Here is a 26,731-nt window from a genome sequence, read left to right as displayed (position 1 = left end):
AGGCTGCTGATGGTGGTGATATTTTTTTCTGCACCTGAGCATCAGCTGTGCAGAACATTTGCAGAAGAAATCCCAAAGGCAGATCCCAATCCTAATGCCTTTGGGGTCTGTTTATCCCTTGAAACACTTAATGCAGAGCATGTCTGGTTTTGTCTCATGAATTAGAGATAAAGGAGTGATCATTTATAATATAACCTTTAGAAATATTTCGTTTTCCTGGACCCCCCTGTGTCAGAGACATGGGCAAAGCTTGGCTGGGAGGAGTTTTTGGCACCACCACCTCCCAAAGAGCCATTTTACCCTGCAGATAAATGGGGTTTTGGGGCATGAGCTTCCTTCCTTGTAGGTTATGAGTTCCCCCCTCAGTATTTTCTCCCTAACCTCCCTGTTCCTTCTCCCATTTTTTGCTTCCCAAATCAGGCCAGATCATTTGGCCAGAATGGGATCTCAGAGCTGGCACTGGCCAAGGTTTTACTGGACTTGCCATTTTAAGGCAGGAGCCACTGCCACCTTTAGCAACCCTTCCTCCTCTCCTGTGACACTCAGATATTTGTGTGGCCAGAAAAGCTGAGCTGCTCAAGGCTCTTTGGGAGGGGCTGGGTTAAAGGATGGCTTGTACATGGAGAGCAGGAATTACAGCTGGATTTGAAAGGCAGGGAAGCACTGGCTGTGAATTTGTGAGGTTGAAATGGTGAGTAGTGAGAGAGGAGAGGAAATAGAGGCAGAACTGACTCTGAAGGAGTTAAAGCAGATATGGAAAAATGCAATATTGGGAAAAAGCAGAGGGAAAACCCTGTAAATTTACAGGTTCTGATACTGGCACACAAAGACCATATTCATTGGTTTCACTCACAGAGAGGAATTTAACATATGGGTGATATAGCTTCACCTGCTTTGCATATGGAGAAAACACTCCAATGCCAATTTCCCACTACCTTGGTACATTGCCTAATAATTTAGGGTAGTTGAGTGTGCAATTAAAATTAAAATCTGGGAACATAAAGATGCTCAGTAGCCTTGGAGTAAGGAAAAAAAAATTAGGGTAGTAACAATGACAAAGTGTAATAGTGGGAATTTAAAATGATGTTTAAATTGAATTCTTGCCTGTGTTTGTGAGTGTGGCAGTGGTTAATGGGGTTTGGATCAGTGCAATATCAGCACAGACAGGAAATTTGTTCACAGTGTATCAGCAAAAGGTTCCTGTGGGTGGTGGGGGAGTCCCTTCATCACCAGCAGCTGATTTAAATGGGATGAATGAGTTCAAGATGGGTCTGTAGACACAGAAAGCCAAAAGTCCATTTCTGTTCCTCGTGAGAAGCTTCCCAGAGCTGATTCAGGGCTTCTCTTGGAGCACCCCAGAGCACTGGAGAGCTTCAGACAAGCAGAAAAGGTCACAAAATGCCCCAAAGAAATTGCTCTGCATCGTGTAATCTATAGGGGAAATCAGGAAGATGCAGCTTTTTTGTTGCTGTGCTCTTCTTCCCTCTCCAGAAATTTACCCTACATTTCTACTTTGAACAGATGTCTTCAAAAAGTGTGTGGGAAATTTCCAGGAAAGTCTCATGCACTTGAATTTTATTATGTTTTTCAAGTACAATAATGATTTCAGAGATGACTGGTGCTATTATTTCATTTAGTTTGCAACATTTTGTGTTTCAATTCCTTTTATTGAGTTTGCACAAATACAATTAGCTGTTCTACTTATCACTGTGCTAAATCACTGATTAAAAAAGAGAATACATAGAATTTCAATTTTTAAGTATTTTCCTAGGCTTGTGAAATGTTCCTTTTTGTTGTTTCTTTTTTATTTTTTTTAATCTTTTCCAGATTTGATATTCATGTGGCTCTGTGAGGGCACAACATTCAATCCCACTGTTCAAAACAAGCCTTTGTGTTGATCCTGCATGGCAGGAGAGAGTGAAGGCTGAAAAGTCAATTGGTCCAAAAATCTGGGGCAGCACTGAAGTAGAAAAATGGAAGCAACAAGGCAGAGGAGAGAATTTAAGTGGGATATTTTGAGGGGCTGCATTTCCAGCTTAACAAACCAGGAGGTGTCTCCAAGGAGCCTCGTGGGCTCTTCAGGTGTCTCAAGGTCAGAAATTATTTCATGGGTGAACGAGGATGACTTGGATGAAAGAGGAGGCAAAGAAAATGGATTGAGCCAAAGGTGCACTCAGCCCAGGGAACAAAAACCCTGCTCTGGAAGCAGAGCAGATTGCTGAGCACACACAGGTGCTCTGCAGAGTATTGACAGCCAGGTCATTTAGTGGGTGTATGGAAAGAGGGAAAAGAAAGGGACGTGGAAAGAATTGTGACTCTGTTGTAAGAAAACAACGTGAGATTTGTCAGTTTGAGATTGTTTAAATAGACAGAAATTCAGCAAGAAACATCAGAACTGCCACTTAGAGGAGCAAATCTTGAACCTGTGGTCAAGAAAAAGTAGAAAAGATGGAAGAATCTCCAAACTGGAGGGACAAAGGGCTGAACCCTACAGCTGAAAGGCTCCCCTGTGACAATATTGTCCCCAATCTGCCCTTTCCCACTGCAGTGCCCATTCCAGTCAGACTCCTTGGCTTGGCAGCTGGCAGTTTGGGGATGCTGACCTTGATGGAGGGAGCTGAGGTTCATTCTGGAGGCTGTCTCTGTGCTCATACATATGCAAAAGGATTTGCATGTGTTTGTGGGACAGAAAAGCAATGTTGGGTGGTGTTTGCAGCTTTCTCTGAAGTGATGCAGAGGGAGTAGGTGGCAACTGCCCCAGAACAGGGAAGGGCTTTGATGGTGAGGTGGGAGGATGGTAAATATTATTTATGTTTTGTGGTTGCTGTAGCTCTTCTGTTTCCACATCACCAAACATTTCAGTTCTAAGTTCTCATATGTTTGTTTCACGCAAAGTATTCCTGATTTTGTCTTAATAAAGGAAATTTCTAGCTGATGGCCATGCATGGAGATATTTGAAGCACAGTATCCTAAGACATAAAAAAACATAAAAATTGCCTTTTAAAAACGATTTTATTTTAAGTAGCATTCTTTTGGGTTTATGTGTCTATTTCAAACTCTTCCTATTGCCATTATTGCATCTATGGATTTTATCTTTATTAAGTTCAGTAGAGTGGGCTAATGCCACCTGAAAGGGATGTAAAAAAGGGAATCATCCCACAGGGGCTCTCAAAGAGGAATGTTGAAAAGATAGTAAATGTTGAAATTTGTTCAAATTGCCCTACTGTGTTTATAAACAGCATTCTAGGAACCACTAGAGGGTTTATTCCCCTTCCACTGGTTTGCTGGTTCAGTGCAAGTCCTGCAAATGGATGAAATAAAAAGTATTTTATAGATAGTCTGTAGTGGTCATAGAACATTTATCAATGCAAGCTGGTTGAAGCATCATTTAGCTGTAGGAATGCTCTCTGGTGCTATAGGAATTGACATTTAAATAAAGACTCGGGCAGAAGAATGTTTAGGTTATTGGCTTTTAAAAATAAATATTTGCAGCTCATATTTACAAACAGAGTATTTCACCCTGTGTTTTTGAAGCAGTAAGCAGGTCTGTTCATTTTCTATGTATTCTTTTAAAAGGATTATTGCATTTAAATGCTGGTTTTACAGTGCTCAGTTCAAGGCATTACTTTAAAAAGTGATAGTTTTTTACAGTGTGCATCAGTGCAGGAAATCACAAAGTTGCAGGTTTTATTTACAGTTCAGGTGGAGTCCTGCCCTTTGTTTGGAGGTGAGGGATCAGATCTGAGCCCAAATTCTCATTCCAGTTCCCTGAGCTCCCCAGCTGGTCCAGCCACTGTTGTGCATCTTTTCCCAGCAGAGCTCAACCAGGGTCTCAAATCCACTCCATAGAGGGGGAGAATGGGAGAATGCAGAGAGAAAATCTGGGACATTTTCACAAATAGAAATTTTATTTCTTAGACTGGTGAATTAATTCTCATCCTGATAATACTAAGGGCAGGTTTTGAGTAGTTTCAGTTACTCTGCTTAGGAAAAAAAAAAACCAATAATAAAAAATGCACTTCAGAATCCAAATGAATCATAGAATGGACCTTTAAAGATCATCTCTTCCAATCCCTCTGCTGTGAGTCAGGAAATCTCTCACTACATCAAACCTCTGTCCAACCTTGAATGGGCCTGCCCAGAGATGAGGCATCCAACCTCAAAATGTGACCTTTGAAATTCCCAAAATACTCAAGAAAATAAAAAAATCTCTGAGTTCCTGAATTTATTTCAGCATAAGTTCTGTGGAATAAAAAGGCCCATAGGATCCCTGTAGTACAGAGCAAAAGGAGAATACAAAAAGCACAAGGAGAATTTGTTTCATATTCCTTCCACAAGGTGTTTTTTTTGTTTGGTTGGGGTTTTTTTGGGTTTTCTTGGTGTGTTGTTTTGGGGTTATTTTTTACTAAAAACTGTGCTGAATAGTTTGTGCTCTCTTTCAGTGACCTCTGAAGTCAGTGAGCTTTTCCACTAAACATCATAAACTTATTGTCAGGCTCAGGAGATTAGACATGATCATGATTTCTAGTCCAGGAAACTGAAAATTGGTCTGTATTCATGAATGTGCTGTCTAATAGGCTGTTATAAATCCAGCTGGGTTATTAGGATTTATTACAGAAGGGAAGAATCATGGCCACATTTCACTCACTGGATTCAAGGTTTACAGGAATAACCAATTCTAATAATGCTTGTCTTATAATAAAAAAATATCAGCAGCCATACCAAAACTAGTTAAGTCAATATAATTCATAAGTCAATTTAAACCAGAAGTCATGAGGATACAAAGCCAAAAGTTTTTGTAACATTCTGTATTCAGAAGAAAATATTTTTCCACATCAGTTTTTGCTGCTCTAAATAATTTCTCTGGGTGCAGGGAAGATGTTTTGAGATTTGATTTTATTTCTGATTGTCCTACTCTGATTTACTTGGCAATAAATTACAGTAGTTTCTCCCAGTTGAGTCTATTTTGCCCATGACAGGAACTGGTGAGGGGTCTGTCCCTGACCTTATCTTGACCTTATCCTGCCCAGCTGAGGAGGGCAGTGACAATAAAGGAAAAAATGGTATTTGAATTAAGATATTTAACACAGTGCATAATATTGGGCCCTGCCCTTCTTAGCACTGAAAACATTAATGATACCAGTCAAGAAAACATGACAATTTTGATTTATTTTGATGGGTTGATGGCAAAACATGGTGGATTGGAATTACAAAAACATTACATACACACAAAATGAATAAATGTTTGTCACCCAGCTTTCTTTTTGTCTTGATAAAATTTGAAGTTATGTGGTATGTTGGAAATAGCTTTCAGAGGCAACAACTCATTCTTCTGCACATTGTTGCAATTTGTTTCTGATGTCAAAACCACATTTTTGTAGAGCAGGGTGATATTAGGAGAGAATTTCACTGGGAGATGCTGTTTGTTGTAATAAACTGCTCTGAAGTTCATCAGTCACAGTGGATGCTGGCATAGGCAATCCTTCTACCAGCCTCATTCTGTTTTTTCAAAGAGCACTCTTTACCAGAATTTAGCTCTATTAAATGATTGATGGGCACTCTTCTCTTGATTTAGTAAGTCATCTAAGAAAAGAAATTTCCTTTTTGAGTTTAAAAATATCTGCAAATGAGTACACACAGTTGTGCACTTAAGGCAATTATTTGTTTTAAAGACACAGATCTCTGTGTAAAGAGAAGCTGATGAAATGTTAACTTTGTAAACAAATTCATTCCTTTTGTTTTGCATGAGCATGTGAGATGAAACAGCTCACCAGAGACATTTATCACTCTGATGTGGTCATGGATTTGAGGATTTGAGGCTGTCCATTCCCTGTCCATGCCCAGCAGGAATGCAGCCATCAGGGAATGTGACAAAGTGACCTTTCCTGATGACTTTGTGTCATTTTCCTACATCACAGGGAAGCTTCCAAAATGACTTGGCATTTTACCTCTAAATACAGGCTAACCCCACCTAACAATTCCTGTATTTGGAAGTATGCACATTTATAAAATTATTTCAAACACTTAACTAAATTATTGAATTATAAAATTTAATTATCGTGGGAATTAAATAATAAAGTATTAAAAAATCAAAAATAATAACATATAATTCCCAAACTTTCTGTCCCTTCCCCTCCTGATGCCAGAGAAGAAGCTATGAACTCACAGCTATCTCAGCAGAGCTCACTTGATCTATTTAGAGTCCTGTTCTGCATCATTTCCAACTGCTGTGCAACACTGACTTGTTAAACACTTTCCTGTGGCCAGCCCTAGTCAACCCATCTGTGTTCTGTGAAGTTCTTCTGAAGGTCAAACCTCAAAGATAGTTTCAGGACTGATGCCAGAATGAGTTTACACTCTGTGGATGCACTTTTGCTCTTTATCTCAGGCAGTCACTGAATGGCTCTGAGTGTTCAGAAGTCACAGCCCTGCAAAGAAAAATTTGGACATCCATGTGATATTTAATCTCAGGAAAGAACCCTTTCTGATCTTTTTGCAATGAATCTTCTATGTGTATGAACAAAAGAAAGTAAAAGATTGTATTGCATGTTGTTGAAACAGATTAGTAAGGAAAAATTATCCTCCTTGTCAGCAATTAAAACTGGACTAGGATTCTCCTATTTAATGTCTGCTATCTCTTGATTTTGATGTGGGACTGAATTTCACATGAATGCTGCATAAATATTTGAATATCTGTGTAATTATTCTTTAAACAGACAGCAGTATTTAGCCAGGTCATTACAACCAATTTGTGTCACCTTTTGTCTTGGGGAAAGCTCCTCTTTGATTTTTACCTGGTTTTCCCCTTTCTTTTCTTCAATCCTTGCAACTTTTAATAATACTTGTTAAAAAAAATAAAAACCAATAAAAGCCCAGCCTTTTCTTCTTGCAGCCTGTTGTTATGCACCTAGGTGTTAATTAATGGCAAGAATCCCCTCTGTTCTCTCAGAAGCAAGAAGGGTATTTTCCTAGCCCATGCTGTGAGGTAACTTTTCAGTTAAAATTCCTTTCTTTTACCACTGGTTTCAGGACTGAGGGGCAAAATGAGATTGTGGCAGGACATGATTGAAAGACAAACTTAATGCAAGCAGTGTCCTGCATTGTTCCAAAATCACATTTTCCCTGGTGCATCCCTCAACACTCAGAGAAATGCTGATCTTTGACATGGATCACAACACGATCCTGAATTCCTTAAATGAGGAATAGCACCCAAATAAATTCATAATTTACTGAGTCTGTAGTGGTGAAGGTGGCAGTGAACTGTTGTGTCACTGACATTTTTTATGAAAAATCCTTTCCTTGGGATTTTTCCCTCCTGAGAAGCTGAGAGGCCTCAGGAACAAACTGCAAACAATGATTCTCTGCTGCTGTGGGATGCACCAGGTGGGTCTGGGATTGGTCTCATCTGGTTGTTTCTCATTAATGGCCAATCCCAGCCCAGCTGTCCAGACTGTCTCAGTCAGACACAAACCTTTGTTATTCATTCCTTTTCTATTCTTAGCCAGCCTTCTGATGAAATCCTTTCTTCTGTTCTTTTAGTATAGTTTTTAATATAATATGTATCATAAAATAATAAATCAGCCTTCTGAACATGGAGTCAACTTTCTCATCTCCTCCCTCATCCTGGGACCCCTGTGAACACTGTCACACTGCTGGACTTGATTTTAGAGGTCTTTTCCAGCCTTAACCATTCTGTGATTTCCTGACAGCTTATGAAACTCTAAAAATTCTCCTCAAAAGCCTAGCACAATACAAATAGTGGAGCACAGCAGAGTTTCACAGGTTGAGTCTTTACACTTCTCTCCCACATACAAAATCATTAGAAAAATAAAGTTTTCATTCCTGTGTTTGCTCCTGCAAGATAAAGAAAAAGGGAGGAAAAAAAACAAGACTGTTCACTTTACACTGGAGAGGTAATATGCATCATGGCACTACTTTGAGATGAGATACTTCCTACCCATTTCACACTTTCGAAATAATTACTTAACACAGTGCAGCCCATTTTATTCTCAGTAACTTTTTCTCAGTAATTTACTTGGTAGTTTTGAAGTGAAAAGCATCATGTGGTGTGGAAAGCCGCAGAGCTTCTCCTGCCGAGCTTTAGTTTGGTTTTTGGTTTTTTTTTAAATTTCTTTAGGTGTTTGATCATCATGGAATTGACTCACCCTTAGCACTAATTGCCATCCTGAGGAAAACTTCAGTGTGGGCTCTTAGGTACCAGGAATTAGAGTCAAGTTCCCATAGTGTGTGGATTCAGTTGTTCTCCTCTTGGTGCACATCACGACCAAGTGGAATGTGCACAAGTTCCTCTGTTCTTATTTTAGTGAAATCATTCATTTTTATAGTAGGCATTTATTCAATTATAGTATCAAAGATAATGCCAGTGGGGTTGTAGGTTGTGGCATAGAAGAACAGAGTAACAAATAGGGAGTGTGGAGTGCTGCATTCTATTAATACAGAGATTGATACTGAAATCACAGAAGATTGAATTAAAAGCTGAATTAAGCTGAATTATTGGAATAAAACTAATTAAAATGCTTGATATCCTTCTATATTAAAAATAAGTTTGATGTATAACTTCAGGTTTTTTGGGAAGGAAAGGATCAAACCAGATGTAGTGGTCAGTCAGCTCTTTTATCACATGCAATTAGTTTTGTAAGCATTTGTCATTAAAGGGGGTTCCAAACAGCTGCAGATGTCTGTGGCAGTGCATGATTTGCACTGAGACTTGCAAACAGCCCTGTTTGTCTTGATACAAACCATTACCCATTCCTCAGGGGAAAATCTCCTGCAGGGAACAACTCGGTCCAAGCCCAGATCTGGAGTTCACCTCCCCAGCCAATCTGATCGCTAATGGAAGGCACAGCCAGGGGAATTTAGGAATTTCAATTCCACAGCCTTTCATTCCTTTTAAAAATGTGCACATGTGTCTCATTGGATGAATTTTCAGAAGGATCTAGATGACTTAGAAGGATATAAATACCTTTGGAGCTGACAAACCAAATCCAAGCCTGTTTTAATGTTCTTTGGATGGCTGGTCTTCCTCTGGCACCTCTGAAGTCTCGTTCGTTTCATTTATGAACATCAGAGTGAAGGTGGTGCCAATTAGCATCTGTTTCAAATTTATTTCAGGTCTTGCACTGGAACCTCAGGTTTCAGTCTGCTGTGATTTCATTTAACATTCCTTAACATTTTTTCCACTTCATTTCTTACAAGAAGTCTTTGTGGCATTCTACCAAAAGAACTCAGTTGCTGTTAACCCCTTCTGAGGTATTTTCAGGGTTTTAGTAGTGCCAGAAGAGGAAGGTGTGGCAAGGAAACTTGGAAAAAGAGGATAACATTTTAATTCTCTCTATTTTAAAGGGCAGAGTATCAACTGTGCAGTGGTTTAGCATGTTGCATATTCACTTTCTTCTTTCTCCATTAGCTGTGAGATGGGCTCCAGTGTCACTTTCCCTGGGAATTTCAATGCCATCATTACCAACAGGGCAGAGTTAACTTGTCACACTGCACAGTCATAGTAATAACTCTTTTTGGAGGCATTTATGTGCTGTGCAGAGCTATTCATTCAATTACCCTGTGGACCAGCCAGGGATGGTCAAATTAATTACTATCTCATGAATATAGAAGATAAAGGGCCAAATCCAATTAAAGACCTCAGAGTCTCTGAGCTCAGAATTACAAGATGATCATTTTAAGTGATTTTACCATAGGGGCACCTACACCTGGGCTATGCATTGAGGCTCTTGAAAAAACTGAAGTCACTTCATTCCAGGAGATTCACTGTGCTGAGTAAAGTCCAGGCCCCCATCTCTTTTGGATCTTAAAAATCCAATTAGGTCTGGAAGGAGAAGGCTTTTTCCAGATTTTTTCAGTTTTGTCCTGAAGGCATGCATTGATGGGGGTTTTAAAATTAGAAAAAAAAAAAAAAAAAGAAAAAAATTCTAACACACTTAGTGGTTATTCTACCTCCTATATTTTAATTTTAATTTTAATGGCTGAGGATCACGTAGGGCTTCAGTCTCCTTTCCTATCATGAGGATTCACAAATCCTTATTTTCTTTACACCTCTGAACTGGGCACCTTTTTGCCTTTTCCAGTGAAACTGAGCTGTGGTGCAGATTGGGGTGAAGGAGGCAGAGGGACTCCAGGCACGGTGTCCACCCCAGCATATCCCACCTGGGCACTCCAGGCAGGGATTTCAGGGCAGGCTTGCATTTGTTTGTCCTTTGGAATCTGCCAGATTTGCGGCCCTACCTTCAGCAGGAGAAGGAGTCATCCCTACCCTTCCCTGCTCCCATTTCACCCACTTAATCCAAGTCATCTGCTTGAGGATTCAAAAAAAATCTTTTATTCAATGGAAATTTGGAGTGTCCATGAGAAATGAATGCTCCAATCATTCAGTGGAAATAATGCCCAACTCCTGCTGACTTGGGAGAGGGCACAGAGAGGCTTTGTAAATGCACCAGTTATCACTTCAGTAAAGGTCTTTATGTGTTTAATTTTATTCTAATAACAAAACAAAAGCCAAAAATATTTCTGATATCTACAAGAGGAAATAAGGCCTCGAATCAGTCTGTAGAAGTAAAGCATTATTTTATGCCTAATTAGTTTGTAATAGCATTTCCAAAAGGTTTCTTTTTCAGTAAAAAAGACTGTTGATGAAAATGTCACAGAGTTATTTTCAACAGGCTTTTGCTGCAGATATCCCACATGGACATTCTGTTATTTTGTGCTGGCTTTTCCACTAATGCCCTGTAATTGTGTTTCACTTCCTCTGATTAAACTGACAAGTAATTTGAATGGATATCACTTAACACATTGATCTGAGGCAGTGGCAGGAATAGACTGTGGCTTTACTCTGTGAAAATAGAGCTGGTCCTTTGCTCTTGAACTCTTTTGGAAGTCAGGTTGGAGTTTAAAAACTCCTTTTTTTCTTTTTGTTCTTATATTTTCTTTTATTTCATCCCTGTTGCCTCACAGCTGTGCTGTCCTACAAAGGAGCATGTGGGCACAAAGAAGCCTGTACTCAAAGTGAAAGCTTAATTACCATAATGAGGATTGAGTTCTTTTCTTTGCTCTGTCTCCATTCATTCCAAACAGGAGCTGAAGTTGTGGTACATGTGCAATTAAAGCTCACGCTCATTGATTCCTTCAAGGTGGGGTTTTCACTGGAGTGTCAGAAGGGAAAAAAACCCCTCTTGCCAGGCAGGTGTCACTGCCCTCAGAAAGTCTGACACATCCCCAGGTAATTGTGGAGGCTGCACAGCAGCTGCTACTGGGGTCCAGCACTGGTTTCACTGGATGCAGGAAACATCACCTAAAATTATGCCAAATATTGTCTCACTCTGTACTGGAATAAAGTGTTCAGAGGAAGTTGGTTATTAAAGAGAATTCACAGAGCAAAACCCCTCCCTGGTTGGTCTGGAGAAAACTGGTAAGATAAGGGGGAAAAAACCTAAAAATTTATTGGATAAAGCATTTAGTTCTCTGTTATTAGTAAGAAATATTGAGTTGAAAAAATAAATTGACTCAAATAAAAAAATATTGACTTTCAGCTGCCTGCCTTGATGATCACACTTTTGATTGGACATCAACACTTGTTTCCTCATGGATCACCCAAGGAATATAAGCACAATGCAATTAAAAAGAAAGAAATGCAGATGTAATACAGTCAATACACATCTCATCCAGAGGTCTGTTGCATAGTGACAGATGCAGCCAACCAGTTAAAATCCTATTTTTCAGTGATATTTGTTAATGAAAGCTCTGGAAGTGCAGCCAAAACAGTTCTGTGCTTCCAGGGCACAGACAGGGGACATTTTGGGGGGTTGAATTCTGTGTAAAATTTGTCTTTGTGCCCTGAACAGTAATTCTGCACCAAAATAGAAAGGCAGAGTTGGAGCTTCAATATGTTCATGAGAAATGTTCATTTTATAGCTGTGAATGTGAATGCTTTGATGAACCTTCAGTGGTCCCTTCATTTGTCAGAGGAGCTGATTTGGTTAAAAAGCTTTTCTAAAAAATAAAAAAGCATAAAGGTCCATGCTGTGGAAGCCAACATTGCAGACAAATAAATGTTTTTACCAATGGAGCCTTTTTCTTAAATACCTAAACCAAGAAAAAAGCCTTTGCTTGTAACCAAAGAGTGTTCTGTGGTTCTCCTGGAAAATACTGAAAGGATGTTTTTAAGGAATGCTGAGATGTCTCAGGAAATCCTGCATGTAATTCCTGCCACTCCTAATGCACCCTTTAGGCTAAAACCAACCAGGGAGAGAAGAGCTACAGGGGCTGTTTGAAGGTGAATAAAACATAAAACTGACACAAATACCAGGCATGGAGATCACCTCCACTAGGAGCTCTGACAAGTATTTCCACTAATCTGTGACATACCAAAGATTTAGTCAATATATTTCAGTTTAAATGCATGAATTATTGTTCATCACATGTTGTAAGATTTTCTCTTCTTCTCTACCCCTCCTCTTATTTAGTTGCCTGTGTTTCATCAACTGTTTCACTGGCAGAATTTTCATAGAATGCATGACACAAGGTTTTGATAATAGCTGTATTTGACTCAGGAATGTTATTATGCTTAAAATAATAGAACAGACTCTTCTCAAAAGCTTGTATTTAAGTAGGTAAATTCTGACATTTTTTTATTTGCATAGTCCTTCACTAAGGGCTTTGAGGTATGAATGGAAAAAAAAAATGTGTACTATCTCCTTTTTCTCATTATTTTACATTAAGAGAAGGCATCCAGGAGCAATTTAAAAGCAGATTGCAGTTTACAGCTGCAAAGCAGTTGGTGGTTAAATGAGGAGTTTGTAGTGGATCCTTTGCAAGTAGAAGTCTGTGAAGAAATTGGAATAATTTGGAATTCTGGAGTAAACATTTCTGACCTTCTAAATGGAAACATCTGCAAGATTTTGCTTAAATGATGAGTGGGGAGATTCTCAGCTGGTGTAAATTAGTGTGGCTTCAGTGAGGCTGATGTTTTTATAACAGTTTACATCATTCACATTTCTTTCTTCAAAAATTCTATTTTTTGTAAGCAGTTAAGCGTAACAGCATCAATTTTCTGTACCAGCATCTTCTGAATAGAAATGTGCAGTTTCTTCTATGAAAACCCTGATGTTTTCCTCTTTGAGTAGGCATTGCAAAGGAAAAGATGTTCTTTAAGTGCAAGAAATATTCTGCCCTATTAAAATTCTAACACAGATTGCTATAAAATCACCCCTGAAATGGGAAGGAGCGAGGGGAAACTTCACAGACATCAGCTCCCATCAGTGGGACAGGAAGGAGGATGAGGAGTGGACTTGCATGCCAACACTCCCATCCCCTGCATTCCCAGGGACAGAGATCACATTACACTCACACTGCCAGAGGTTTCTACAGGGCTCTGGTGTTTGTCAGGGTCCCCAGGAGGAGGTGAGAGATGAGAATCTGACTCCAGAAGGATTATATTATATTATATTATATTATATTATATTATATTATATTATATTATATTATATTATATTATATTATATTATATTATATTATATTATATTATATTATATTATATTATATTATATTATATTATATTATATTATATTTATTATGCTATACTAAAACCATGCTAAAGAAAGAGAAAGGATACTTATAGAAGGCTTAACAAGAATGAAAAATAAAAACTGGTGACTGACCCCTGAAAGTCTGACACAGCTGATGGTGATTGATCATTAATTAAAAACAATTCACATCTTTGGATAAACAATCTCCAGACCACAGAGCAGCAAACACAGGAGAAGCTGAGGCTTCTCATCTTCCCAGGAGAAGAAATCCTGGAGAAGGGATTTTTCAGCAAATATGACAGTGACACAGGACATAGCAGAAATCCTCTCTCAGGGTATCAGTCTTGGCTCCTGCAGCTGCATTCCCTTGTTTCCCTCTGGTATCAGCAAACTTCAGCTGCAAATTAGGGAGATGTTGCCACCTGTCTGTTACTTGATTAGAGAAACACAGATATAACTGGAGGGGCTGTTTGGTTTCTGTGACCCAGCTCCATCAGCCTTTCCTCTCACGGCATTCCCAGATCATCCTCCTTGGCTCTTTCTGGACCTTTTCAGCCTACCCACTTCTCTTCTACCTGTTTGAAAATATTAAACAATATTGAGCCCAAAACTGATCCCTGAGGATCAATATATCCCACTTGTGACAGGCTGCCAGCCTGGAAAGGACCTGAAAGTGTTAAGGTTCAATGTTGAAACTAAATTATGAAATGTTTTTCTTTCAGACAGTGGGAAGAGGGTGATTTTTTTTTTTTTTTTAACTATCCCATCCTGGGAGGGCAAGAATATCTTGTGCAGAATTTTTAAAACCACACCTTCATAGTGCTAATTTTTTTTAATTCTCTGGAAGAAAATCATGCAAGTCACACAATTATCCAAGATACAATCTCCTGCCTGATCTTTAGGAGGGCTGGACACATTGCAGCTATTAAATAGGCAGTTTATGTCAAGTAACTCAGTATTCTTCTAAGAATTAATCATCAAGTGCTTCAAGCTCCCCTCCACTGTCAATGGAGAGAAGCAATCCCCTGTGATGATAAGTACTCTGTATTAAAATAAATATGCAAGACAGATGGCTGCTCTAAAAATGCCTGTCACTATATCTTGCATATAGAAGGAGCTAAAATAACTGGATTTGATTCACTATTTCAGAATGGTGAAATTAAATGGGCTGGTCCTACCCTGAGCACTATCACTGCTTTCTGGAATGACAGAGAGTGCTACATTATAATCTGAATTTAATTAAATGGCACACCTCTTTAATGATGGCAGGATATCCTTGACAGGGGGAAGAATTTATTATTGCTTCACAGCTTTCACCCCCTGTCAAAAAAACCCTCCAAACAATGCTTGTATTTTATGAGATAAAAAAATCAATGAGATTTGGAAGCTACACCAGCTTTGTCACTTAGGAAGGTCCCACCAGATGCCTTTTCTGAATTGTCAGTGCCTCAGAATGCTGTAAAATCCAGGCTTGGACAGTAGCTAGAAAAGCAAAATTCTGTCCTCACCACAGTGGTGTTGGAAACCCTTGTTCAAAAATACACAGAAATACAGAACAGTGTATCCTCTACAACTGAAAAAAAAAAAGAAATAAAAGATCACCAAAGATCCCCAAACCCAAAACATTGCTGCCTTCATTCTCAAGAGTGAAAAAATAAAAAGTTCTCCATTTTATGCAGCTTCTAATAATCTTAAATGTAAATTCTTCAGCCAAGTCTTTCTTTTTTTTTCTTTTTTTTTTCTTTTTTTGGAAGCTTGGATGCCAGGATGTGATTATGGGTAAATGTCAGTCAATAAGAGCAGCTGCCACCTGGGAACCAGGATGATCAAGCCCTAATCCTAACTGGTGTTTTAAATCCAACTGCTGCCACTGATGATGTTTCTGGAAATCTTTGGTTATTGCCAAAAGACAAGAAGTAGCTGCAAAAGTGAATTATGCAAAACAAGAAAAATAATGACACAAACCAAAGTAAAATGCTCCCCTACACACACGTTTTCCCACTTTGGAGAGGTTAAAAGAGGAACCTGCACATGGCTGATATTAAATAAACCATTTAATTCACCAATTCACCACTTGAAGGCATTCAGATATTGTGGTGGTGTGGCCTGCATAAAAAACACACATAAAATATAACAAGAGAATCTTCTTCAACCATTAATGGGCACAGTTTTATTATTTCTTTATTTTATTACATACTTAGTTTTAATTATGTACAGACCTAGATAAAAGTTGCTTGGATGCAGGCCAAGGATAAGATTTGCACACCCCAGGTACTGATACTGTGTCCAGCTCGTGGTTCATTTTAATTTTATTGACTTTATTTACTATCTGAGATTGCAAGGCTGTGGCTTCCCCAGCTTTCCCCATAGCTGTAATTATTCATAGTACCCTGGAACCAGACAGACTCACTGGTCACAAGGTAATTAAACACTGCTGAGAGCAATTGTTGAATTTAAAGAGAACTTGTAGTCTGGATCACACATTTATGAGCAGATTATTTGGTGAGTGGCATTCTAGAACTGAGCCTTTCTGTGGAAGGAGGGGGCTGTAATTCAGTTGTAATCCAAGCTGGGATTTCTCTGCCTCCACAGCAGGGGAGGGGGGATCCTGCCCCTCTGCCCTGCTCAGGTGAGACCCCACCTGCAGAGCTGACCCAGCCCAGCAGGGAGATGCTGGAGCAAGTCCAAAGGAGGCTCCAGGGTGATCAGAGGGATGGAGCAGCTCTGCTGGGGGGAAAGGCCAAGAGATTTGGGATTGTTCACCCTGGAGAAGAGGAAGCTTTGGGGTGAGCTCACTGTGGCCTTGCAGCGCTTGATGGAACCTGCAGGAAACAGGGAGAGAGAATATTTACAAGGGATGGAGTGACAGGACAAGGGGGAATGGCCTCACACTGGTAGAGAGCAGGTTTAGATCAGATGTGAGGATGAAATTGTTCTCTCTGAGGGTGCTGAGCCCTGGCACAGGGTGCCCAGAGCAGCTGTGGCTGCCCCTGGATCCCTGGCAGTGCCCAAGGCCAGGTTGGACAGGGCTTGGAGCACCCTGGGATGGTGGGAGGTGTCCCTGCCATGGCAGGGGGGTGGCACTGGATGAGTTTTAATGTCCCTTCCCACCCAAACCATGCTGTGATTCCATGATTTCTGTCTTTTCCTTTCTCTGTGGGAACTCAGCCTTTATCCTTTGCAACCACCTTAACAAAGCTCTAAAAATCTTACTACACAACCTTTTCTCTACAAAATTATCTTTTTTTTTCCTCTCTTCTGATGAAATAAATGACATGGGAATGCACAAATTTTAGTTCCACAGGAGGGGTTTCTATAGCAAAATCAAAGCTGGAAAATGGGTGACTGCAGAACCTCCAATGCAGTTCCTTGAATAAATTCTAAAACCAAAATAATTTATAGGAGTAAAAAATACTATAAAATCACTGAACTGAGTACAGCAGTAATTCACGTTCATACCACACTCCTGAGACACTTCTTAACACTCAATCTATCCTTAAACTTATTATCTTAAGAAGTTTTCTTCAGCTCATGTCTAGAGGAACCACCCAGATTTTGTTAAACTTATTTTTTCTAATCATCTCCCTAGAAAATTGCTTGAATTTTCAACTCCCAGTAAAATTTAGTCTCTACTTCACCTGGAATATATTGTTTAGCCTTTTCCTGACCCAAAATGAATAATCTTCTGTCAGAAGGGGACTATGTATTGGTATGTTTAAAGCTAGATTTCTGCCTAAAAGCACTGATGCAGCAGCCTGTTGTTCAAAATGTTTTTCCTTTTAGTACTAAGGTTCTCTTCATCATTTTTAAAAGGGCTGTTGAACATTGGCATCGTTTTAGAGGAGTGATGTTCAACATTTAAAATAAAATATTAGGACAGATCTATATTTTTGAGCAGCAATTTACACCTTAATAAAACATTGTGGTATTGAAGTTCTGAATAACCTGTAAGTAATGGAGCCCTCTACCTAGGGGATGATGAAAATCTAAAAATAGATCAGTGTTTGGTAGCTTTTGGATCAATAGATAATCTTTCCAGCTGTCTCCTGGAGGCTAAATTACTTGAAACAATAGCAAGGGTGTCTTGGACATGCAACACTTGATGTTTGAGGAGATTGACTCTCCCAGATATTTTGGCTTACATCTGAAGCAGCAGAGAAAAAAAGAAGAATGAAAGTGGTGGTTCCAAAACATTTTACATAGATTATTGTCATTAATATTGTTACTGTTTAATTGAAACCCTGAGCTCCCAAATTGCAAACTTTAAAGGAAAATAGAGTACTCCAGTAATCACTCCTTTAGTTGTGATACACAGTGGGGTTTTGTCTGTGATATTATTTTGTAGCCTACAGCTGCCCAACTTTTTGTGTATTTCTTGGCACTCCATCCCCTTTTATAGTTTACCATTGTCAGCTCTGTTCTTCTGGCATTGTTTCATAATAACGTGCTCAAAGTATTGGCTCTGCTTCTCCAACATCTCTAGGTGATCCTGACTTTTCAATGCAAGGATATTTATTGCAATAACAGCTGTCCTTATCAGAATAATTATGGTAGTAGTAATTTCATCTGTTTCATGGGCTGAAATTTGAGCTCTGTGATTTCCTCATTAGTGGTGTCTGGAATTATTAAAAACCAACAACACAGTTCCAGTCTGGAGTATCTTCTTCCATATCTCATCTAAAATGCACTGAGTCTCTGGGCTGATTGGCCTGACTGTCCTTGTCTTGGTTCTGTGAATTCTCTGGGGTTAGGAAAATGTCCTGTTAAGCACCTCATGCTGATCAAAAGAGTTCTGTAATGAGCAAATCGTGGGATGTAAATGCCCTTAATAGTTGTAATACATATTTTGGGAGTTTAATATTTTACTCTAACAGTTTCAAGTGTAAAAAAGAAAAATGGAAGGAGAGGAAAAGGTCTTTGTAAAAAGGAAAAACAGTGCTGTACCTTTGCAGAGATCTTTCTAGCATTCAGCAGATACTGAAATTTCTCACCATCCTTAAGTGCATTTTGTTCTTATTTTATTTAATTTCCTAACCAAATGAAGTTCCCTGCATAAATAAATTCTAGCCTTAATACCATGCAGTTTTACCTGTAAGGCTTTTCAGACTTTGATAGAAATGACTCTGTTCTGTCTTTATTGTTCAGGTAACACTGTTGGCACTGGTTGAGACTGTGGGCATTTTCTGGAGTAACAGAACAGTCAGTACCTTGATTTCTTCCACTACCAGACATGGGTGTGTTGAGAAACTACAAAAATTCTCATGTGAGGTGTCAAATCAGGCTTAAAACACTTGAATATTATATTCAGGGAGCTGGATCTGACTCTGAGTGACCTGGGAGGGACCTGCAGTAGAAATGCAGTGGAAGATCCTCTCCTGATCTGGGGCAGTCTGCAGCCAGCACAGCCCCTGGTCAGAGCCTGTGGGAATTGGATCATTCTGAACTGAAAATAAATCAGATGGGCAGGGAAAAGCTCTAAGGAAATTAGAATGGAAGCAACTCAGACTGAGAGAATTGTTTGAAAATATCTCGAGTACAAGCAGTATGCAAATGCTGTTAATGGTCACAAGAAATCAGGGACTTGATTAATATATTCTCCTGTTGCAAAGTTCTCCTCACTGCACCATGAATAGATGTAATTCTGTCCATAGGAACTTGAATACAGATATTTTGGCATTCAAGGAATTATGTGCATTTCTCCTCCTTCTCCTTTTAACCCAATGCCAGCAGCAATTTTTACTTCCTTTTCATCCCAAAGTATTTTTCTTCCCTTTGCAGAGAAAGATTACCAGAGAAATGGCAAATGGCTCAATATCAAGCTTTTTCATTTTTTCAGGAAACAAATAGATTCCTTTCCATCCCTTCTAGGAATGAAGGCCAAAAATTTATCACAGAGCAACAATAAAATAAGAGTATTTAAGGACTTAAATAAATAAACTTTAATAAACTTATATTTTCAGCACAGAGCAGATGGTGTTTGACAGACCTGCCTGAAGCTATGTAGCATCACATGCCATGCTAGTTATTTTTCAATAATGTGATTTACTAAACAAATTTCTTTGAAATCATATGCTGAGGAAGGGAGTTTGTATACAGACTAAAAGGACATTTTATAAGTAACAGGTGAAGGTCAGTTAAAACTCCTGTCTAAGTAAAAATGGTGCAGAACGGGGGACTTGAGCCACATTTGTGTGAGTTAATGAAACACTGCCATTGAGAGAGCTGAACTGGATCTCTTGTTTTGGTTTAGTTTTCCAGCACATCCCATTTAGCATTTCAGGCAGCACTGAGGCACAGTTTGGGCTATTGCACACAGAAATGTGGAACAGGCTTTGCTCTGCTTTGGAGGGACAAAGGGACTGGCCAGATGGATGTGGACAGTTTGTGTTGTGTGGCCTAAGGGTCACAGAAGGGCTCCCAGTTGTTTTGTGTTTCACAAGAGGATGTACCTTAAGGGCCACTGTTTATATAAACATTGTTTATTTAAAACTGGAGTCAAAAAGTTACCAGATAGATTTGAAGGGAGGTTTAGGAGGGGTGCTGGATTTAGGCTGCCATGAGCCTGCTCTCAGTGAGAGTTCCCACCTATGAGACATACAAAACCCCCAGATTAGGAACCTAAATTACAAACTTTGACCTCAATCTCAGAATTTCTCCTTTTTTTTTTTTTTTTTTTTTTTTTTTTCCAATGCTCAGGAGCCTTTTTCTCTAAATGGTGCAGTTTATCAAATGCTTTATTTATTTAGTGTCACTGTATCCCATAGCTGACTGCCCTGGAAGGATCCCCAAGTTCCTGCTCAAGGACAACTTTCTGACCCCCTGAGTGGGTGCCAAGCATTATTTGCTTGACCTCACCATGTTGGTAGTGAATACAAAATATATCAGCCCTGCATGAGGTCAGTGAACAGGAATTGGGAACCACTTGTTTTATTTGAGACCTGTAAATACCATCCCTGTGTAGTCTTAAGTGTCTTGGTGTTTGCTCTTTGATTATTCACACTGTGCCAGTCTCACAGGAATTTTGGCCTGTTTAGCAAATTCTTCCCTGATTTTATTTAAAATAAGGAAAGAAAAAGGGCCAAGCAAAGGTTATCTTTGCCCTAAAAAAAAAAAAAAAAAAAAAAGTCTTCACATGTTCTCTGTGGTTATGGGTCTTTCTAAGCCAGTCCATTAAAGCTTAAACAATGAGAAGAATTTAAAGAATATTAGATAAATTGAATTATTTGACTGGGAAAATAAAGCATCCCAGAACAGGAATGTCACCAAGGAAACTGGGTTCAGCAACTGCACAGCACACAGCTGGAGTAATTTTCTATTTTCCTAAGTTTTCTTAGACTGTAAGTCTGTAGTCAAACAAACTAGAACCTGGCTGAAACTGGCTGATCTGGCAGTCCCTGCTGCAGCATTCCAACAGTCAGGAGAGGCTCCCTGAACCAAACCTTTCTGCCTCAGCTTTATTGTGAAATTTCAGCTCGATTGTGTGCACATGTGACACCTGCTGTCTTGAACAAAACACCAGGGACTGAATTTGGGACATCTAAAACCAAAAGCCTGTGCTGACATTGCTCAGGCTAAAGAGATGTGGTTCTTCAGCTGGGGACCAGAAGAACTCAGTCAAAGGATGAACACAAGAAAAGAGATAAAAATATCAGCGGGTGACACAGATGCCTCCTCTTGTGTGATAGCAAATGCTTTCTCTCTCTGTTTTCTGATCTCAATTTGTGTGATTAAATCCAGAATTTGTAATGGATCCTTTTTAGAAAGCTAAGAGGTAAATTTATGTTTTTGTATTAAATTCTGGTGGCACTTGATATTGTTATGCTTGAATTTCTAAATAAAAGAAAGGGGATGGGTTTTACAGATTTTTAAATGATCATAAAAGCTTTGGCCTCGTGTCATAATTAGAATGACAGGCAGGAACAGAAAGCAGGCATTCTCTGGAATGAATGCCTGAAGCAAAGACTGGAACAGAGGCCTCTTGCCAATGCAGGGCTGGTAACTGTGCTGTACATGTGAGAGGGTATCATTGAAAGTGTCTTTAATCCCCATCCCACCCCAAAAGTGACTTCTCAATAGCTCCCAGAAACGTGTGCTATTAGGCTCAGCTGGAGAGAGAAAATCGCTCTTAATCATATGCAAGGAACAATTCTAAATAGAAGCATTTGAAAACAGCCTTGGGAAGGAAAGAGTACTGCCAGGAAGAATGGAAGATCATTTTGATTCTTGATGAAAAGCTTTCAAACAGGGTGCAATGTGCAAAAGGTGTGACAAATCTTTAGAGAAGTAGTTTTCTCTTAAGAGAAAGGTAATACAGCTAACAAAGTCACTTAATGCTTTTTGTGCCATTGAACCTGAAAACCATATTTTCCCCCCATTGGTTATGAGACACAAAAGGCTTTTTTCCCCCTTTTTAATCTTCATGAGGAGTTTTGCTTTGAGACTTTCATGCAGGAAAGTGTTTTAAGTGGAATTCTTCTTTATGCTGAACCTAATGTCTGCCAATATAATTCCTGTTACAGGCGTAGGGACCATTTTCCTTCTGTCCTCAAGCTGTGTTGCTGCTTATTATCATGTTTAACATTCCCAGTGCTTGGCAGGATGGAGATTAGAAACTCTTAATATTCATTTTATAGTGAAAGGTCTTGCCAGATTTTTTTGAGTATTAGCTATAATATATGCACATAATTTATTGGTGGAAAAGTTCTGAACTCTCCGGTGAGTCACCTTAATCTTTGTTCTTATCACTTTAGGATTGTTCTAAAATAATCTTCTGTGCCTCCTGCACATAAACACGTTAAAAACATTACTTTGGAAATAACAACTTGATGGTAGCAAACAAAGAAGCTGCAATAATTTCCTTTGATGAATCCTTACTTCCTTACTTTATTTTTTATTTTTAAAGTTTATATTGCCTAGAGGATTCTTCTCTAACTCTAAAATTTTGTTTTTTTAACAGACTGGAAGGAAGGAGAAGGGAGACCCACTCAACATTGCCATTGACAAGATGACCAAGAAAACACGAGACCTTCGGAGACAGGTGAGCCTTGCTTTTGGTAATGTTTCCTGATTTTCCAAGGAAATCATTGCTTTCCAACTTCAGACTGTTTCTCCACATGAGGAGGTGTAAAGAATTGGTGTCCTCACTTAAATATGCCCCTACATTGCACATGAAATTAAGTAGCAACATTTCCTGTGACAAAAAAGAGGGAGAAGGAAATGCATTCCAAGTGCAACCCCCAGTGGTGTTTCCATGTGGGAGGGGAGGCAGATTGTCCAGACCTTCCCTGCCTTGGCAGCTCAAAAACCCCAGTCATAAAAACACTGGCATATGTGCTTATTTGTGTTTTATTTGGATACTTTCACTGGAGCCACAGGAAAGATGAGCAGAATATGAAAAATTGTTAGAGCAAAATATATTGAACTTCCAAGGTGCTGTATTAAATAAAGATCGTGTGAAGATGCAGAAAGTCATAATAAATAACAGTTTTTTTCCAGAGAGGGGGATGTCCCATCCCTGTAAACACTCAAGGCCAGACTGGATGAGTCTGAGCACCCTGATCTCATTGAGGGTGGCCCTGCCCATGGCACAGGGAAGTGAACCAGATGACCTTTAAATGCCCCTTCTAGCCCAAGCTATCCTATGATTTTAGGAATAACTGCAAAGCCTAGTTTAAACCATACATTTTGGCTTTCTTCTATTACATTTATCTTTGTTTTTTCTGATAAGAAAGAAAGGTTAATTCTAAAAGCTTGAGGTGGAAAAGAAGTGAAAGGAGGTTGGCAACAAAAAGGGAGAGGTTTCTCTTTACACCTTTAAGTTAAGGCAGGGCAGATTGCCTCTTTTTGAGAATTTTTTCTCCCTTTGAGATGATCCCAGTTCTGCATTTTTTGCTTAAAATTTATTAATAATAATAATTAATAATAATTGATGATGATGATGATGATGGTGATGATGATGATGAAAATTCTACCTGGCCTCTGTGAAAACAATCCCAAATCCAGAAAACAGCCAAACCAAGTAAAGATTTAAATGTACCTTCAGGTACCTGTTTGCAGCATGATAATTTTGGAGAGAGTGGCCCCTATAGGCATTCTGAAATCAGTGCTCTGCACTGCTAAAACTCAGCTCATTTCAGCTCTTCCTTCCTAACCTTTAGCAGACGTGCTTGAAGATCATCTTCTCAGAGCTTATTTTGCCAAATAAACCCATTGCAGTGGACCTACAGACAATATGAATCACTGAGTCTCCTATAGAAAGCCTGGCATCACATCTGCTGCTCAGCTAATGACAGAAGAGAGATCTCTGCAGCTCTGACCTCCAAATTTGTGGGATCCTCAGCTCTGCAATGGAGCTGGGACCATGTGTTGCCTCCCACCTCTGTTCTCACTGCTTCAAGGAAGTAGCAGACTAACACATGAGTGAGTTCTGTGTGAGGCTCTCAGCAGTTGCCTGAATTACTCATCCCTAAAGCCAAATTTACTCTGAAACGTGATATAAAAATGGCACCTGTCTTAATAAGCTGCGTGCTTCTCATGTGTATTCACCCTCCTGGAGTCTTCAGCCTCAGAGAGGCTGGAATTCTGGATGTGGGTAACATGGAGCACAGATATTGTATTTTCCTGCTTGGAGATGAAGCTTTTAGTACAATTTCTGATATTTATGGAAGTTAATCACGTAGGTATGTTTATTAAATTGTGGCAGTTGCTAGTAAACTAATCAAGATTAAATCATAATTGTGCTGGGTTTTGCACAAACATAGAGGAAGATGGAGTCTGCTTTCAACAATGTGCATTCTGACTGTAAAGCATGACCCTTCAGAATCATGATCAGTGCTCTGCTTCACCACTGTGAAGTGCCTGTGCACTCCCTTCTAAATTCCAGGTGTCACTGAGGGCTTGGTTTGATGGGGGGACAGAGGCCTGGAGATTGAGAGGAAATGAGCTGCAGTGGAGGTTACAGTGTCCCACTGTTTCAGTCTTTCTATTCTGGGCATTGCAGAGACAACCAACTTTGAATATCACCATGCCTTTGGTCTTAAGGAATCCCTTTGAAAGCTTGCTTTTCAGACTTTGGATGTTTAATGTTAACACCATCAAACTAGATAACCTACAAGAGGTGTTTTGGTGATGACAAATACAAATATAGATAGAGAGATTTTTTTTTTCCCCAGTTGGTAGTCAGGCTCCCTTGCAAGTCTTCAGTATTCACCCATCTAAGAGTGATTTTCCATTTTCTCCCCAGGTCACTTAGCTCTTTATTTGGGAGATTTGATTTCATTATCTGCCTAACATGCAGACATTGGGAACTGATTGGGGATGGAACACACGGTGCTGAAATTCTGCCTCACAATTCACAATCACTTCAATATTCTGATGGAATTACATCTTTTAAACTTACCATTTAAACTCTCCTGGGAATTGGGAAACCATTATGGAGATTTAATTATATGTCTTACTATAAACTGCCAGTAAGAACATCAAGCTAAGTCAGACTGAGCAGGCTCTTGGAAGCAGACACACCTCACCAGCCCATGGCTTCCTGCTGCCATTCCCTACTGGATTTTCATGAAATCACAGCGTGGTTTGGGTTGGAAGGGCCCTAACACCCATCTCTATCCAACACCCTGCCATGGCAGGGACACCTCCCACTATCCCAGGTTAATCCAAGCCCCATCCAGCCTGGCCTTGGGCACTCCCAGGGATCCTTGAGCAGCCACAGCTTCTCTGGGCACCCTGTGCCAGGGCTCACCACCCTCACAGGAAGATTTTCTTCCTAAAATCTAACCCAGGCTCCTCAGTGCAACTTCAACAAGGAGCTACTGGAGAAGGTCCAGCAGAGGCCACAAGGATGATGAAGGGTCTGGAGCATCCCCCTTATGAGGAGATAGTGGAGGAGTTGGGCTTGTTCAGTCTGGAAAAGAGAGGGATCTCATCAATCCATATAAATATTTCTGAGGCAGGGGTCACAGGATGGTGCCAGACTTCTTTTAGCAGTGCCCAGTGACAGGACAAGGACTAAAGGCCACAAACTGAACACAAGAAATTCCTGGAACAGCTGCCCAGGGATGCCCTGGAGTCTCCCTCTCTGGAGACATTCCAAACCCACCTGGACACATTCCTGTGTCACCTGCTCCAGGTGACACTGCCTTGACAGGGGGTTGGACTGGATGATCTCCAGAGGTCCCTTCTAACCCTAAAATTTCTGTGATTCTGTAACCCTGCCCTCTGGCAGAGTGAAGCCATTCCTGCTGTCCTATCACTCTGTGCCCTTTCCACAAGTCCCTGTCCAGCTCTCTTGTAGAGCCTTTAGGCACTGGAAGGTGCTAGAAGATCTAGAAGCCTTCTCCAGGCTTCATTTTGAACAAGCTGGAGAAAGCACTGAATCTGGTAAAAAAGTTATGCCAATGGGCAAGATTTGGGGTCTGTTTTTCCTGCTGGTATGCAAACCTGTACTTAAAAAAAAAAGAAAAAGAAAAAAGACAAAACCCAGAAGGTAGCAAAGGCATGTGGTACAGCAAGCCAGGCCAGCAGCAGGTGCTGGTTGATTCCAATGCTTTTGGAATCCTTTTGGAATCCCAATTCTTTTCCCAATCCTTTTGTTCATTTTTCCTCCATAGGAGGAAAGAGAAACACCAACCCAAGAGTTCAAATGCTGCAGTTAACCCCAAAGCAGCAGGCACACCTGGCACTCGAGCCTGGCAGCTCTGGGGGGACATTGAGAGAGGCAAGGACACACCAGAGGGTTTGGTCCCAGCCCTGGAGGCACAGCTCAGAGAGCAGCTGCTGTGCTGCCACCACCTCTGCTGTGCTGCCACCACCTCTGCTGTGCTGCCACCTCCTCTGCTGTCCCACCTGCTGGCCCTGCTGCCACCCCTGAGAGCTGAGCTGCTTCATTCTGCACGAGGCACTCGAGGTGGAATAACCAAACCCATTTGTTTGGCCTTAAATACCACCCATCTGTGCTGCCATTGCAGCCTGGATTATTCCATTTTTGCCCATTCAAGGCTTCCTGTGCCTCCAAGTGGAAGGAATTGGACAGAAATGAGATTTCTTTTTCAGCACCAATTCTCAGTTTATACTGAAAATTATTCTCTCATCCAGCTGTTAAGGAGAATTCATCCAACTCCTACAGACTGAGGTTTGTGATTTTACTAAAGCTGCTTAGAAATACTTCATGA

The 26,731-nt window shown here is 40.0% G+C and overlaps 1 protein-coding gene across 2 annotated transcripts in view; it reads left to right on the top strand.

Annotated features, from left to right (window-relative positions):
- The window catches only part of CTNNA2 (catenin alpha 2), a 468,362-nt gene that overhangs the window by 328,538 nt on the left and 113,093 nt on the right, over positions 1 to 26,731 (top strand). For both annotated transcript variants that reach the window (XM_050974177.1, XM_050974178.1), the window contains exon 8: positions 22,510 to 22,590. In XM_050974177.1, coding sequence (XP_050830134.1) covers positions 22,510 to 22,590 — 81 coding nt within the window. The remainder of the gene's footprint in view (positions 1 to 22,509; positions 22,591 to 26,731) is intronic.

This window comes from Serinus canaria, chromosome 4, assembly GCF_022539315.1.
Source record: "Serinus canaria isolate serCan28SL12 chromosome 4, serCan2020, whole genome shotgun sequence".
Taxonomy (NCBI): Eukaryota; Metazoa; Chordata; class Aves; order Passeriformes; family Fringillidae; genus Serinus; species Serinus canaria.
The sequence above is the reverse complement of the archived record's forward strand: the minus strand, read 5'-3'. Positions and strand labels throughout refer to the sequence as shown.